The 18,127-nt window shown below is 36.9% G+C and overlaps 1 protein-coding gene across 7 annotated transcripts in view; it reads left to right on the forward strand.

Moving 5' to 3' along the window:
• Nucleotides 1-18,127, forward strand: part of HELZ (helicase with zinc finger) — a 137,644-nt gene that overhangs the window by 88,813 nt on the left and 30,704 nt on the right. For all 7 annotated transcript variants that reach the window (XM_054573059.1, XM_054573058.1, XM_054573063.1 and 4 more), the window contains 4 exons: nt 1,649-1,832; nt 3,445-3,673; nt 12,237-12,441; nt 17,764-17,815. In XM_054573059.1, the coding sequence (XP_054429034.1) occupies nt 1,649-1,832; nt 3,445-3,673; nt 12,237-12,441; nt 17,764-17,815 (670 nt within the window). The remainder of the gene's footprint in view (nt 1-1,648; nt 1,833-3,444; nt 3,674-12,236; nt 12,442-17,763; nt 17,816-18,127) is intronic.

The raw sequence follows: 18,127 nt of genomic DNA on the forward strand, positions 1-18,127 counted from the left end.
AGATTAGGGTGAGGGAACAGGCACCACCCAGTTGCTGCTAGCTGTTCAGTATAGGCCTTCTGCAGCCAGAGCTGTGGAAAGTGGGAGCTGTGCTGTTAGCCAGCCGCCAAACCCACCTGGAATAGCTCTTTCACCCCAGGGAGCTGGGGGAGATGGGAAGTGCCCATCTGTAGAGAGAGTTGTGGGGGGTGGGTACGGTCCCTAGTTGTGTGCCCTGGCCTCTCACTCTTCTGAGATTCTGGAGGTTTTATTGGATAGAGTAAGTGCTTCCCAACTTCTTAAAAGCTCTTTGATTAATCTCCAGAGGCTTTCAGTGATTGCTTGCTAATTTTGACCACCTTTTTAGACGCCTGTCTGGAAGAGAGGTTTCCCCATTTCAGGATCGTGTATTTTGACTGCAGTTTTATACTGCCAGACTATAAGGGTGTGAGCAGAAGGATGAAGTAGAGAAATGGTTATGTGTTGCTTAGGGATAGAAACTCTGTCTATGGAGGGGTAGCAGAGGTGTCTCCCCTACTTTCATCTACCCCCATGTCTAACCAAGTGAATAAATACAGCTTTGCTTTGTTCCTCATTATGGTAGACTCAGACCCACCTTTCTTGTTCATTATAGTGAGAGCACCATGTCTTCAGTCCAGTTTGCTCTTGAGAATTCTCGGACAGTCTGTATATTTGATGCATTTGCTGTTATATCATCCTAACAATAGGTTGACTCTCATTCATTGAATTTGTATCTGGAAGTAGGGACTGCATCTTAGCCAATAGTCCTTAAGTTCTTGAAAGGAATAAAAACTGTCAAATGTTATTAAGCGTATGTGATACTGTAAATTTAAGTAGATATTATTAACAACTAGTAAATTAATAAGTGACATATTTAAAAGACATTAAAAATTTTTTTTCTTCCTTACTAATCATTGTATTTCCCACTGCACTAAGCATTGAAATTGTTTGATCAATTCATTGAATTAAAATAGATTGAACTACATGAAAAACCCAATAAGTGGCATCTGAAACATTCAGTTGGGTAAAATATGCTGTTACTTTATTGCAAGGTTAATGAAATGGTTTGGGCAAACTTGTACCACTAGATGACAGTGAATTCTGAAAGTCTGTTTCTCTGATCCAAATTTGTCTTAGTCCCAGCAGTGGTTTGGTGCCTGCTGTTGGCTGCTCTGCTTAGTTATATCTATGGGGGAGGGGCTGTGCTAGACCTTGTACTGCTTGCTGAGACTTAATGGTGGGCGCACTCTAGTAATCTTCTAGTTGATTGGTTAGTTTCATTGGCCTGATCTGGAGAGAGTGGAGTGAGAACCACTGGGAATGTTGAGACTCTGTTTCCCTTGATGGGATTGCCAGTGTTATGGCCATATCCCTGTCCTCCTTCCTACACAGGAACTTGTACCTCTCCCCACTTAAGAATGGAGGAGACTGGGTAAAGGGTGGGGGCCAACTGCCAATTACATTGTCTCTGATTTTCATGTTTTCACTGGGTGCATTACTGTAAAGTTTACTGTTTGAAATGTAAATAGAGTATTTTTATTCTTACTGTGTTCATAAAAACAAAGCATTCTTCTCATTTCCAGGTAATTTTAAAATGACATTTGCTGAAATGGAATCCTTCATTATGTACATGTGTGTTTGTTTAAAGGTATTTGAAGTGGTGGAACGCGTGGAAGAGTTAAGGAGGAAGTGGCCAGTAGCGTGGGGGAAGTTAGATGATGGCAGCATCGGTGTGGTGACGCCATATGCTGATCAAGTGTTCAGGATACGTGCTGAACTTCGAAAAAAGAGATTATCTGATGTTAATGTAGAAAGGGTGCTAAATGTTCAAGGTGAGTATTAACTGAAATGAACTCAGTTATTCAGATGTTTAAGTCTTAAAGTGTGTGTACATTGGAGTTCTAATTCTCAAGATCTCTTTCCTGGACAAGTAATTATGTCTTCATTTCCTATCAAGTTCCTTAATGCCAAATTTGTCAATTAAAGGTTGAGCTCATTTACATGTTCCTTAAATTTTTGTATCCAAATAAAAGAAGTATGAACACATTAACTTTTTCAACAACTATAATTGTATAAGTGCCACACATGATATTTATAGCATACAGTGCTTATTGTTGTTATACTGTATCTGAGGACTAGTTTGTTATAAAGATATTTACACACTTGTACCTGTCAGGCAAGTTTGGTTTAAATGCATTTTTAAAGGCACAGCTGGTTTTTCATCTATAGACTTTCCTAAGGGAATATAGTTACCAGCAACAAGTTGCTATAAAACTTGTGCTTTTAACTATAGGAAACAACACTATGATGTAAATGCTAAAAAAGCCCAGTACAATCTTAGGTTTCATGGTAATATGCAATAGTTAGAGTAATACAATTTCTAAATCATGGGGAGAAAAATAGCTTTACTATACCATGTATTGCCCAGATCACCCTGAATTTGAGTGTATTTTAGAAGGAATATTACTAGTAAACTAGGAAACACACAAAGGAGATGTAATTAATGGTCTAGAAACTTCCACATGGGTGTCAGGAATGGTTGAGAGAACTAGGATTTTTAGGCTTAGAAAAAAGAAGACTAAAGACTGACATGAAAACTATATTCAAATATTTGGAGATCTGTCATAGACTGAGGGAATAAATATATTATTTTAAGAAGGAGCATTAAAAAAATGTTGTACAAACTAGACTCTCTAAGCCTTCCTTATGGAATCAGCTGTGTCGGCCTTGGCCAGCGAGAGGCTAGATGACCCTACTTCAAAGAAAGTATTGAGTGGGACCTTGGAATAGATAATCACTAAGGTTGGTTTCAGCAATAATACCAAAATTTTTAAAAATAAATTTTCCCTTTTAACCGTTTTTATGTGTTCATTCCACCACACTTCTCCCAACCCCTGGCAACCACTATCGTACTTTTTGTCTATGAATTTGACTGCCCCACACACCTAATGTAAATGCAGTTATGCGTTATTTATCCTTTTGTGCCTGGCTTATTTCACTTAGCATAATGTCTTCAAGGTTCATACATGTTGTAGCATGTGTCTGAATTTCTTCCCTTTTTAAGGCTAAATAATATGTATATTATTATTATTCGTTTATCTGTTCATCTGCTGATGGACTCTTAGGTTGCTTTCACCTGGTAGCTATTGTGGACATGGGAGTACAGATATCTGAGTTCCTGCTTTCAGATCTTTTGGGTAGATTTCCAGAAGTGGAATTGCAGGATCATATGTTAATTCTATGTTCACTTTCTTGAGGAACTGCCATATTTTTCATAGTATTTTATATACCATTGTACATTCTCACCTGTACTGCATGAGGTCCAGTTTCCCCACATCCTTGCCCATAACTGTCATTTAGTAATAACATTTAAAAAAATGAAATGCTTTTATCAGTGGTTCAGAGTAACAAATCTTAAGTCTTCTTTTTAATTTTTTTTAATAGGAAAGCAATTTAGAGTTTTGTTTCTTAGCACAGTACGTACAAGGCATACGTGTAAACATAAACAGACACCAATTAAAAAGAAAGAGCAACTGCTGGAAGATTCCACAGAAGACTTAGATTATGGTTTTTTATCCAACTACAAACTCCTCAACACTGCCATCACCAGAGCACAATCCCTCGTCGCCGTGGTGGGTGATCCCATTGCCCTGTGCTCTATCGGAAGATGCAGGTAATTACCGATTGAGACTTTGAAGGGCCAAATGTAGAGCAATTTGCATACCTATGTGTACATTTATTTATATGACCTTTTGGCTAATTAAAATCCAGTTTAGTTTTAGCCGAGGGAACACAAAAACATACTGCTTCGAGTGTATTACAAGTGTGATTATGCATGCATTCATGCGGTTGTCACCCAACGGGTTCGTTCCAGGGTGCTTACTATGTTCGAGGCGCTCTTCTAGCTACTGAGGATAGATCAGTGAACAAAATAGACGAAAATCTTTGCCTTTGTGGGGCTTACATTTTATTGGGGAGGAGAAGATTGACTATGAGGGGGTCCCCCCCAAAAAATAAAGAATTATTTTCTGGAGGGTGGGCCCCTTATAGTACAGACTTCCCCTGCTATGTGAGTGTCCTAGGAACCCATCTGTATCAGTGCACCAGCTGGCATTGTGAGAGGCTGTGTTTGGCTTCCGCTTCAGTGAATTTTTTTGAAGATTCTTTCAGCGTGTTTGCCTATTTCCTGATGGGTGATTTGTGAGCACACCTGCCCACACTGTCTGAATGCTCAGCAGTTTTTGACCAAAAACGGTGTGACCCCATGCCCAGCCCTCCCTATTCACTCAGTCTTGCCCTGAGCGACCTTTTTTTTATTTCCTCGCATGAAAAAAGTCTTCAAAAGTAAATGTTTTGCCCACGTAGAGAAGTGAAACAAAAAATGGTAGAAGCACTAATAGACATCAAAATCAAAGAGTTCAAAAACTATTTTGAGCAGTGGAAAAAAGTCTTGAAAGGTATATTGAAATGGAGAGTACTTTGAAAGTGACTGAAGTTTAAACGTAAGAATAAATATACAATTTTTTACGAACATATTCCAATTTTTAGAGTCCCCCCCTCATAAAATAAGATACAATGTCACATTTTACATGGTAAGTTCAATGGAAAAGAAATATAACATTAAGGGAATTTGGAGCGATGGGTGAGGAGGGCTGGTTGGTTTGTGACTGTCACAGTGCAGTCAGAGTGGGCCTCACTGAGAAGCTGGCAGCGCAGGTGAGGGAGTGAGCTGCGCACATCCCTGGGGTAAAAGTGCCCCCGAGAGAGGAAAGAGCTAACGCCAGGGCCCCTGCGGGGTGTTGTATCTGTGTGTCTCTTTCATGGAAATGACATTTTATATTGATGCTGCATTTTTTCCCCTTCGTTATTGCTTTAGCCGGTTTTTGATGAATTTCCTTCTCCACTCATTTTCTCTCAAGGCTTCTCAATGTCAGTAATTCTTGTCTGGTTAATCCAGAGGCTTTGAAAATCAGGGGTTTTACAAGTTGTTGCTTCTTACCTTTGGATAGCATTGTTAGTATTGCTTAGATTGTAGTTGTAGGGACTATTTCTACTTAAAATACCAACGTAAACTAAGAATTTCTGTATAAACTTTTGATTTATACCAGTTAATAGAGATTTTACCATTACCAGCTTGAAGCCAGCCATATAAGACTTGGCCTTTGCAGTACTTAAAAACTATGTTAATATTAACGAAAAACCAGTAAAATAGAAATTTGTAATAGTCTTTTGTGAAAAAGAAAGAAATATGCTAGGATTACTTACAATTTTATAAGTACTGTAGTACCTGTCAAATGAGTTCAGAATAGTAGAAAGAGATGTTGACAGTTCCAAATATTCCTTTTTGATATGTTAGAATTAAAGTAAACAGAACTGTTAGGAAGCGGCCACTTTAAACCAGGTTTTCTGTTGCAATATAGATATGGCAGTGTTTTATTGTCTTTTTTTTTCCTGAAACAGGAAAAAAGTATTTTATGGAAAGGGAAACGATTTGGGATCTTTAACAGTAAGCTCCATGTATTAGAATTTAAGACTCTAAAAGAAGTTAATATTCTTTATAAGGGGAAGACCATTAAAAAGGAGTCAAGTGGAGCTTTAATTTATAGTTACATTATGAAAAACAATGTTTAAAAAAAAACTTGAATGGTTTATGACTCTATATAGCTAACAAATTCTGTTGTAAAATATTTTTAATTATTTAAAAACAGATTTCATTCATTTTTAACCATTAATGACAAAAAAATTGGGGAAGGGAATATATTAACTTCAAGTTACAAATGTATACAACTGAGCATATTAATTTGGCCTCCCTCCTGAGAATTCTACTTTAGTTACTTTATTGCTTATTTTATTTTTTATTTTTTAAATATATTGTAATGATTTTTCTATTACAGTTGTCCCAGTTTTCCCCCTTGCCCCACCCTCTGCCCAGTACTCCTCTTCCCTCTAGCAATCCCCCACCATTAATTCATGTCCGTGGGTCGTGCATGTAAGTTCTTTGGCTTCTCCATTTTCTATACTATTCTTAACCTCCCCCCGTCTATTTTACTAATTATGCTTCTTAATCCCTGCACCTTTTCCCCTATGTTCCCCCTTCCCCCTCCTAGCTGATAACCCTCCAAATGATCTCCATATCTATAATTGTATTCCTGTTCTGGTTGTTTGTTTTGTTTTTTTTAGATTCAGTTGTTGATAGTTGTGAATTTGTTGCCATTTTAATGTTCATAGTTTTGATCATCTTATTTTTCTTAGATAAGTCCCTTTAACATTTCATATAATAAGGGCTTAGTGATGATGTACTCCTTTAGCTTTACCTTATCTGGGAAGCACTTTGTATGCCCTTCTATTCTAAATAATAGGTTTTCTGGATAGAGCAATCTTGGTTGTAGGTCCTTGCTTTTCTTGACTTGACTTTAAATACTTCTTGCCTGCAGAGTTTCTTTTGAGAAATCAGCTGACAGTCGTGTGGGAATTCCTTTATAGGTAACTCTGCTTTTCTCTTGCTGCTTTTAAACTTCTCTCTTTATCTTTAACCTTTGTCATTTTAATTACAGTATGTCTTGGTACAGTCCTGTTTGGGTCCAACTTGTTTTGGACTCTCTTGTGTTTGTTGGACTTGTGTGTCAATTTCCTTCACCAAGTTAGGGAAGTTTTCTTTATTTTTCCAAATAAGTTTTCAATTTCTTGCTTTTCCCTTCTTCTTCTGGATTTCCATGATTCAGATGTTCATATGTTTGAAGGTGCCCCAGAGGGTCCTTATACTAGCCTCTTTTTTTTTTTTTAATTCTTTTTTTATTCTTGCTGTTCTTGTTGAATGCTTATTTCTTCCTTATGTTCCAAATCGTTGATTTGAATCCCGGCTTCCTCCCCTCCACTGAGGGTTCCCTGTAGATTTTTCTTTATTTTACTTAGTGTAACCTTCATTTCTTCATGTTGTTGCTAATACTCAGTGAGTGCTTTGAGCACCCTGATCACTATTGTTTTGAACCCCGAATCTGATAGGTTAGCTATCTCCATTTTATTTGTTCTTTTTCTGGGGGTTTTATTCTGTTCTTTTATTTGGGCCATATTTCTGTCTCCTCAGTTTGTCAGCCTCCTCAATTTGTTTCTGTGTATTAGTTAAAGCTGCTTTGATTCCCTGCCTTAGTAGAGTGGCCTATTGTAGAAAAGATACCTGTACATTTTGTGGGGCTGAGACTTAGGTGATCACTAGGGCAGGGCAGCCTGCTTCACTGCTTTGTGGCTGTCGGGGGGAGGGCGGGCGTGCTCAGAGAAGGGACAGTGCTGCCGCCTGGCTCTTCTGGAGGTTTGCCCAACACTCACTCCATTTCCGGTCGCTTCACCCACTTCCAGTATGCAACTGGTGCCCTTCCAGCTGCTACCTGGTGGTGAATCCCAGAGTGGGTGGGTTTGCATATCTTCTAAGTTCATGGGAGCCCTATAAGCTGAGTCTCCTGAAAATCTGTCAGTTTCTCCCACCGTCCCAACCCCCACTGATTTTTATAGCCAAAAGTGATGGGGATTTATCTTCCTGGCCCTGGAGCCCTGGGCTGTGCAGTCTGGTCTGTGACTGGGATCGCTTGCTCCTGACATACCCCTCTCGATTTTTATCCACCACACAGGAATGTGGCATATATGTCCCGCTGCTGCCTCTATATGCCTCGCTTCCTGTCTACACAACACTGCCCCTCCTACCTGTCTGGATGAGTGCAGCTTCTTTAAATCCTTGGTTGTTGGACTTCCATTCAGTTTGATTTTCTTACAGTTCTGGTGTTTTTGTTTTGAGATCTAGTTGTAATTCTTTCTGTGGTTGCACGAGGAGGTGAAGCGTGTCTACCTACGCCTCCATCTTGACTGGAAGTTGGTCACTTTACTGTTTATTGAAAGTATATTTGCATAGAATGTTGCTGTGATATTTTACCATTTTTGTTTCTGTTTATCATTTGATAAATGTGAGAACGCATACAGTTTGATTAGAATTTAATGGATAAAAACATATGTGTAAAATAGGACAACTTGTATTTAACTAGAAACCACTGGGGGAATGAATAGGTAAAATAATAGTTCAAGCCACACTAGTTTTGGACTCTCCTTATAAATAACTCCAAGCATTACCAACATGAATTTTTTTTTTAAACTTTATCCCTTTCTGTAGAGTACTGTGAATTGCATGAGATCAGCATTTTCGCCCCTCCTCTAACATAAGCCATTACTTTCTCAGAGCAAAACGGTGAATGGCTCTGAGACCATGTTGTCAGAATTACCCAGGGCTAATCTGTAACTTTAAGCCAGCTCCACTGGTTGCTAATTTCTTACTGCTGACCTGGGGTGTGCCAAGGACTGCAAATTAATTTGTAAGCTAAGCAAAATATTTTCAGAGAGGTAAATATATTGTATCATGTGACCCATAGCTAAATGGGAATGTTGATTATCTATGTTACTTGGACTGTTTGATCATGGCTCTAACCCAAGAGCTGGTAGTTGAGGCTTATGGATATTTATGCTTTCATCTTTCTAATGATTCTTATGTAAGAATCACATAGTGATTCTTAGGTATTATAAAAATGGAGGCATGCATTTTTTGTAGTTTGAGTTAATCAGAAACAGTCCCTCCCTTATGTCCATTCAGTATTTTCAAAAACTGATATTTCCAAACATTGATCACATTTTCAAAGAATAATTACTGTGTATCCACTACCAGTTTAGAAGGCAACTAGTTATATAATCTTTTTGTTGTAAAGTACTTTTAAATAGAATTTTTCTATTAACCTGAAATGAATATAGTGAACTTCCCCTCCCCCACTTGCCAAACCTACAACTATTAATATAATACCTGCTGTTTATTGATAGCTTTCTCTGTGCCAGGTGCTAGGTTAAGTGTTTTGCACACTTTGCCTTGTTCAGTCGTCCAAATAACCCTCCAGTGTGGGTATTTTATTTGCATTTTAAATGGGCAGCCTGATTCGGAGAGCTGAAATTACTGCCAGGATCACATAGCTATTAAGTGGTTCCTTCAAACGGATGTCAGATTAACTTCAAAACCCAAACTCTTCTCACTGGGTTACCCTGCGTTTCCCAGAATTGATAAATGTACGGACAGACCTGCACTGAATGGGGAGTCATACCTTTCCTCAAAGTGTCTGGGGAAGGTCTTCCTTTTAGCAGAATTTCTTTTTTTGCAAATTGCATTTACTCTGTGATATAAACATTTCACGTATGTGTAGAGATTGCGTATATGTGTCTGTACACATACACACACACACACTTTCTCCCTGTGACTTAAGGACATCTAGTGATTTTTCAGTGTTTTATCAATGATCCTACAAGCCTAAAAACAAAACCAAATTTTGTATTCATGTAGTGATTAAAAGTAAGGTTATGTCCTTTGAAATACTTATAATGTAGAGACATACACTTGGGTTCTCTAACCAACATTACTAGAAAAAACTGTTAATATAGTATGTTCACATTTTAGGGAGGGGGCTGAGAATTGTGAAGCCTTTAAATAAGAGTAGTGGTGAATTCTTTTTTGTTTATTGATTGATTGATTTGAGAGAGAGGAAAGGGGTGAGGGGGGGTAGTGAGAAAACACCAGTTTGTCGTTCCGCTTATTTATGCACTCATTGGCTGGTTCTTGTATGTGCCCTGACCTAGGGGGTTGCACCCGCAACTTAGCGAATCAGGATGATGCTCTAACTGACTGACCTACCCTGCCAGGACCAAGTTGGTGAATTCTTATTCTTATTTTGAGTATAGACAAAATTCTCAAGTGATCTTCCAATTACTGTTCAGAAATGCCTTATAATGCCATACATAATATTTCATTAAGTATTGGGGAGTTCAAGGTCAGTGTGAATAGTCTTTGAAAGAGCTTTCACAAAGCGAGAAAAAAGGCACATTTTTAGTTTTAAAACTAATAATTTTTTAAAGAAAAAGTAAGGTTCTCTGAAAAGTTTAAAAATGAAGTCTTTTCAATAATACATAATAACACTGTCAATAATAAAGAACTTATTTATTTCAATAATACAATACTTCAATAATAAAGTATGATGATAATACTGTTGGTGCCCTATTTCACACATGAGAAAACCGAGGTACAAAGAGAGGTTAAGTAATTTGCCTTAAGTTCCACAGCTACTGAGTGAATGACAGCCATACTGAAACCCAAGCAGTCTTCCTCTAGAATCCTTGCTCTTGGCCATTTTGCTGTATCAATGGGGCAATTAAAAGAGAAGGGAGATTTCAAATGGAAATTTTAGGTTACTTTCAGAACTAGTTTAGCTTGATTAACTTACAGTAAATGTTTAGAGTTAACTTCTGAAATGGCGACCTGTAGCTCAAAGGCTGCTTCTTTGAGATCCCTGGGGTCTTGTAGACAGAGGCTGTCCGGGGAGCTACTAGCTTCTTGTTCAGTGGAGGTTGTTTGAAGGTTGCTTCCACTGTTCAGTGCAGTTGAGGTCAGTGAGGGCAGTACAGGAACAAGGTGTGGAGTTTTCAAAGGGAGCTTGAAAATAGAGCAGGTTCTAGCATTTCTGTTACGTAAGCTGAACATGAAAATATGTTGTAAGAAATTGATATTAAAAACTGAGCTAGAGTAAAAGCCAATCCGCGCTCTTGTTGTTTTGCTGTGTCTTTAAGTTTAACACAAATATGCAATGCCACTCTATGAAACTGATACTTTGTCAGTTACACCAAAAAAAACTTCATTTTGAAAAGAACATGTAGTAGAATTGTGTTGGTAAATATTTGTACAGTTGAATAGCATGCCTTTTTAAATAAAAAGGGTGGGAAAGTATATGGATTTTATATCCTGACTGCTATATCAAAGATAGTCCTTCCTTAGCTATTAGACTATGAGAAAAAAACTTGATTCCTTCAGATGAGTCCGTTAGTGTGCATTTCTTAGCAACACACCCTTCCTATAACTGAATGACTATCTTGTTAGCCTTTTTGTCTTACTGTCAGGAATATGTAATGATACCTTGTAGCATTTTTACTTTTCCTATTGTTGGCATATAGGCCTGAAGTTTTTTCTGGTCCCCTTTTTTTAAAATTCATCTTTAAAAAATTAGGAAAGACGGTAGAAGGCATGTGTAAGAGACACATAGTTTGAAATTAAACTGCAAAGTTTTATGAATATATTAATAACCCAATTCCCATTCACATACTAACTTTTATAATATAAACCTTTTCATTTATGCTTCTTGAAGCCATCTTGATTACCTGCTGTCCACCTGGACACAAGGATGCCAACTTGGGAAGAATCCGTATCACATATCTTTTATAGCATAATAAAACATTATTTGAACCTCATATTAAAGATAGGTATGCATATTTATAACAGTCATTTAAAAATTTTAAACTTTTTATATGTTGTCTTTTTTGTAATATGTATTTAATATTCTATTTACATTGGAGATCAATTTCCAAACCTTTAGGAGCAACAATATACAACTGCAACAAGTTTTGAATGTATTTTTCTTCTTTAGTATTTATTTATTTGATTAGGAAATGAAAAATCAATATTAAAATTAACATTTTAATTTCCTGTATTTTCCATAATTAATTTAACTCAGTTGATGTTATAACTTGTGCTTGTGACAAACATCTGTTAAGTAAGAGAAAAATACAGGAGTAGCTAGTTATTTCTTAAGAATCCTTATGAGGGTGTTTATCTACTTTGTGGCTTAGATTTATGTCCTGAGTTGACCTTTCTTTGTCATCCAGCACCAGGTTACTTTGGCCCCATAATTCAAATTAGTTTAATCTTCATGTGCGTGTTTGCATGTGTATGTGTGTAATGTATATGTGTGTATACATATGATTTGTACATGTGTATATAATATATATGTATAGATAAGTATGCCTAGAAGTGCAAATCTTCTATAAAATAAGTCATTGTGAAATCTTTACTTATGTGTATAACAAAAACTGTTATTCTAGGTTAGTGTGGATAGTTGAACATTGACCATGTTGCTTATGATTGATCAACCAAAATAAATTGAGAGCATACTTTGTATGCTCCACAACACTAGACATGACTCTCATTTCAGAATCAACTTCTGAAGTTTTGTGATGTAGTGGGAAGATTATTTATTTCTGAATCATAGGTGAATATTGGACCTGAGGAGTTAGGGTTGGGGGAAGAAATTTGAAATAATCTTTAGTTGCTTATGTTCATTTCTGTGTTTTCACCCACTGAAATTATAAACTGATCTTCTAAATCTTTTCTGTAGGAAATTTTGGGAGCGGTTTATTGCCCTATGTCATGAAAATAATAGCCTACACGGAATCACTTTTGAACAGATCAAAGCTCAGCTAGAGGCTTTAGAACTGAAGAAGACATATGTGTTGAATCCACTGGCACCCGAATTTATCCCGCGGGCTCTAAGACTGCAGCATTCAGGAAGTGCCAACAAGCTGCAGCAGTCACCTCCCAAGGTAAAGCCTGCTAATGAAATTGGAGAGGTTAAAGGGAGAGAAGAGAGCAGAAATATCAAAGGTTTATTGGGCTGTTACTTATTTTAAGTATTGAAGGTTACATTTGGCAGCAAGCAGTTTCTGCAAGGAAGTTGTCTAATGTGGACCTGTAAGTGGAAGTACAGGGTGGTGTTTAGCCCTGCTTAATGTCATGATCATCCTCAAAAAGTTTTCAAGTGCCTGATTTCTTCTTGTGTCCTTTGAATAACATAACCTCCCAGTCCTTTCTACTGATAGACTTGTTTTAGCAAGATGTGAATAAGACAGAGAAGTTTAAAAGACTAGACTATCACTTATTAAAAGCGTATTATTTAAAAGGAATAACATGATAACAATATTTGTAGAAAGAAAATAGTTCTAATCCTTTGTCAGTCGCCAGTTCATTTCAAATGGTATTTGACACAGAAAATTGGCTGACTTCTTGAAGTTGATTTCAACCTCTGCTTGTTGTATAAGAAGTAATCCAGTCAGGGAGTGGAGATAGGAGAGTCAAAGCCATTGCTACTTTTGAACCATAGTTATTTTGGGCAGAGACAGCTGGTTTATTTACTAGAGTGCCTGAAAAAAAATGCTTGCACTTAACATCTAGAAGAAAAAGTTATGAGAATGACATGTTTAGTACTTGTTCTAGTGTTTTGGTGTGTTTATATTCATCACCATGGTATTAAACTTATTGACATAAGTTAATAGAGTGTGTCAGTTTTGGGCTTCATTTAAAAAAATGTAAGACCTAATGTGTAAGCAAGCATTAATGGTTTAATATCTTGAAAACTTTTTAGCTAAATAGGTATTAAACTGAGAATAGAAAACTACTTTCTATGTTAACATACTGTTGTATATTCTTAGTTTAATAAAAATGAACCTAATGTGCAATAATGCTTTAGTGACTTGGAGTTACTAGGGGATTAGCATTTTGTATAAATTAATCTTCCAGATTTCTAAAGCTTAAACTGTTAAAAACTGTTTTGATATTATTTAAGTTTCTCCTACATGCTGTGGTGGGTGCTAGAGAAGCAGAGGTATGCGAGTTAGCCCCCAGTTCTTGTGTTGGAGAGGGGATAGTCAGAGGCAGGATGTGGGTTTACGGCAGTTTCCACCACATAGATCTGTTTAGGAGTCCACAGTGGAAGATTGGGGAGACATGTCAAAAACCAGAATATAAGCTCCATTAGGGGAGAGATTTTTGCTTGTATTAATTGCTGCTCTAGCCTCTGTGCCTAGTACATCTGGCTCATCATAAGTGCCTTGAGGTATTTTTTAGGTGATGAGTGGAGCTTAAGAAAGAGCTTATGCAAGAGGCTTTATAGGCTCTGCAGGGAACAAGCAGCTTAGGGTATGTGAGTAGAGTAGAAACTTTTAAATGTTATTGTTACTTCAGATGTTGAAAAATCATTGTACCCTTTGCACATTCTTAAGTACAATAGAATAAGTACAATAAAGTCTTGTAAAAATTTTTTTTTAAATTTAGAGAGAGGGGGAGGGAGGGGGAAAGAGAGGGAGAGAAGCATCAATGTGTGATTGCCTCTCACATGCCTCCCCACTGGGGGCTTGGACTGCAACTCAGACATGTGCCCTGACTGGGAATTGAACCAGTAACCCATTTGGTTCACAGGCTGACACTCAAACCACTGAGCCACACCAGCCAGAGCTAAACTCTTCTTTATTTAATTGAACAATATGAGCATCAATTAATGTGCTGTAAATGCAGCTAGATTGGAGCCATGATACCAATTGTCTACTGATCCTAAGCAAGATCCTGCAATTTGCTTTTTTTGTTTTTGTTTTAAAGATGAAGAAAATAATGTTGAATCCACTTGCTTTTCCAAAACCCTAAACTCCCTGAAGACAAAAATACTGTTCTAGATTCTTTTTATGGCCCCTAGCGCCTAGCCCCACTCTTTGCACATGGTGGGTGCTCAGTAAGTATCTGATGAGTAAATAGTGGTTATGATTCATCCAGTAGTGTGGCTTTCTTTTTTCAATGAGAAGATCATGTAGTCAAAGGCAAAGCAAACATCTCTCGAATTTTTAAAAGCTTTTAGGAGAATTTTCTTCACGGAGCCAGTAGATATCATCTGTTATATTTATGTCAATAACACAGTGTTTCACCAAATTATCTATCCACCTGATTATTTTGAATTATTTTTTATATAATATATAGTAATCAATAATATTAAATAACTGAGATATTTTGAGCCAAAGGTTATTTCTGTCACCTTATCCCCTATGTCTTCCCAGTATTTTTCTTCATTTCCATGAAACTGTTTTGAGGTTTGAATTAGTACTGAAATCTTTTTTTTTTTTAATTTAATTTTCTATTGCAGAAAATGTCAAATATTTACTTAGGTAGAGAGAATAGTATAATGAATTCCCTATCATCCAGCTCCATTACTTACCAGCTTAATCAGATAAAGATCAACTTGTTTCATCTACATCCCACTTTCCCACTCACCACCATCAGATATACACACTGGAAAGCTTGGAAACCAATCCCAGATATTTTATTTTATATGATGGAGTCTGATAAAGGGGAATTTATTTCATTAATAGAAAAAGGTGATATTTTTGAAAATGTGATACTAAGACATAAGATTTTCCCCAGGTTTCCTTAATGTTTACCTTTCAACACAATTCTTGGCATAAGAAATATTAGAAATTAGAATTGTTAATGTTAGACTAAAGCCTAAAATCCCAATAAGATTCACGTAGATAAATTCATCAGAAGACTGGATTGTGGTTAAACATGCTCTAGGACCTACGGCCTCAGGGCTGTTTGTCAACAAAACATACCTCTCGCTATTTAGCAAATAACTTTATTCTCCTCATTAATACGTCAGTTCTGTGATAAGGTTTAGTGAAGGTACACAAGTTAGGGGATCCAGGAGCGGGCAGTCCTAGCCAACTCTCAGTGCCTCATTCTCTCCAGGTGGCATGTATAACAGTGCCTGTTTCATGGACGCCTGCAGAATTGGCACAGAGAAAAAACAGTACGCCTGTCTTCATTCTGCCTACTCCTGGGGCACTTGCTGGGAACAGTGTCTGGAAGCTGGGAAAAAGTGGAACAGAGTCATTTGCATACACTATAAAAACTATTTAGAGGATAGATGGTGAAAACTCACAAACTAAAATCTATAAAATGATGCTCTGGTCTTTTCAAATGATCCATTTCTGAATATTACCTAGTCTCCAGTTCTTGTGCATGACTCTTCCATCTCAGAGTCATCTGTGGCACATCGAATCCTTCTCTCCCTTGGAATCTCTCTGACTTGCCCTCCCACCACATCTCTTACTTCCTGTTTGGCTGCATCTCTGACTCCAGCTGGAGAAATTTCTCTGCCTTTAGGGCTCATGTGATTACATTGGGCACATCCAGATGATTCAGGATACTCTCTGTAAGTGCATAACTTTAATTGTATCTGCAGGGTCCGTTTTGCTACATAACACAACATACTCAGGGGTTCTAGGGGTTAGGGCGTGGACATCTTCAGGGCACCGTTCTGCCTCCCACACTGCCAAAATCACTGTTTTCTTCACATCTTACACAATTGTCCCTAGTTGATGGGTCCTCGGAGACTAGGAAATCTAAATGGTTTGCTACCCTCTTAGAACTACCTTCTCTTCTGACTCTCATCCACTCTCCGTTCCTCTGTCAGTGTATGTGCCCCTGGCTGCTCTTGTTGTCACTTCTAACTGCTCCTGCTTCTGATCTTCCCACCTACTTCTGCCAACTCTGCTGCCTGCCATTTTCTCCTTTTCACTTTTTCTTCTTTCTTTTGCCTGCTTTTCTTACCACTTCTCTCTCCTTGGAAGTTTGTTTTTCATACCTAGTGCCAGTCACTGTGAAGCTTCCCTTATGGCTAATAGACCAAATATGATGATATTTTGACTTTTTAAAAAAACTTTTTAAAGTTTGGCTTAGCTGCCCTTGTCCACCCATAACTAACCAACTGACCTTGATGTTTAGTGCTCATCTGAATATTTATGTTGCTGACACGGAGATAAATGAAGCATCACTGATGTACTTTTGCTCTGGACAAGAATGGAGTTTTCTTCTTTCTCCACTATATGCTATAGACATTCTCTCCCCCTTTAGTTTTCCAATGTAATGTAGAAATAGCAAATTTATACGTGTCTAGAGGTAAATTTTATAATGTGCTACCTGAGTTGTACAATGGCTTTATGTATTACATTTAGCCAATGGAAAGAGAAAGAAATTTTTTTTTTTAGTTTTGAAAAATACAGTTTATTCATGACTATAAACAAGATAATGTATATATTTGGTTACTTAATTATCATTTTAAGTATATCATACAGAGGCACATGATTAACATTTAGTGTTTTTCAGAGGGGATGATATAAAGTCTGCTTTTATTTTTGTCTTTATAGTAAAATTATTGACAAAATAATGAAACAGAGGTATGTTATTCTACACTTGGAGAAAGAAATTTTTTAAAGTCTGCAAATTAAGAACCATTATCTCTTCAAATACTGTTTCTGCCCAAAAGTCATCATTTTTAATGGTAGACCAGTATACCATTATGTGAATCTGCCATTGCTTACTTAGTAAATCCTCCACTGATGGACATTTAGGTTGTTAACATACCATCACATGTATAAACAACGCTCTGATGAACATCTGTGCCCAAATTCATTATTATACCATTGGATACATTCCTGAAAGTGCAATTACTGGGTTAGGGTGTATGTGCATTTTTGATGCTCTCAGTAGGTACTGCCCAATTGCTTTCTGGAAAATTTGTACATTCTCTTAAGCAAATTGTGACTGTATCTTTTTCTGTTCTTTCAGTAAATTTTATATTTCAAAATGCCATGGTTTCTCAAGTTATTCTAAATCCCAAACTGTATTTACATTCATGCTATTGTTTTAAAGGTTCTTATTCTCAATAATTGAAGACTACTATTTTTCTCTTGAAATACTTTTACGTTTTATTATTTAATTCATGGAAAATTTATAGAGAAACTGCAAAGGACAAGAATTTAGGTTTTTGTCACATTGATTCCATATTTCTTTTTTATAAGAATTACTAAAACAGTTTTAGATATCTTCAATTTGAGGCTGAGAGCACTTAAGGTCTAGCACCATGACTTAATATTTGAAAAGAAAGGTGGTTCAAAGCCATCTGATGGTTATTAATTACAGGCTTGTAGTCTTTAAGTTATAATTGTTGTTGTAAACATTTGATTTGCATAGAATTTGGAAAATGGTTACTGTTTTCTAAAGTTAAATATGTTTGTTATACATTGGATTTTTTTTCTGTAAAGGGGAAAAGCCTCCACCATACCCAGAATGATCATTTCCAGAATGATGGAATTGGTAAGTGGAAACCTTAGTCCTCTGAAAACTCACTTTTATGATATAGGTTTACCACAGACTTCATCATTTGAAGGAGGAGGGTGGGTAGAAGGACACACACACACCCAATCACTTTAGAACTCACTTAACTCTTCTATTCATGTGTCATTTCTTAAAAGGGGTGGTTTTGTAAGTACCAAGGTATATATCCAGAAACTTTGAGGCAAAACTTTTAAGCCTTCTATTCAGCATAAGTTTTTGAAACATACTTATATTCTACAAATGTTGGGTCAAACAAATTTCAAGATATGGTTTATTTCAGTTATTTAAAAT

The sequence above is a fragment of the Pteronotus mesoamericanus genome, unplaced genomic scaffold (assembly GCF_021234165.1).
Source record: "Pteronotus mesoamericanus isolate MK-2021 breed Mesoamerican mustached bat unplaced genomic scaffold, CSHL_Meso_final contig_246, whole genome shotgun sequence".
In the NCBI taxonomy this organism is placed as follows: domain Eukaryota; kingdom Metazoa; phylum Chordata; class Mammalia; order Chiroptera; family Mormoopidae; genus Pteronotus; species Pteronotus mesoamericanus.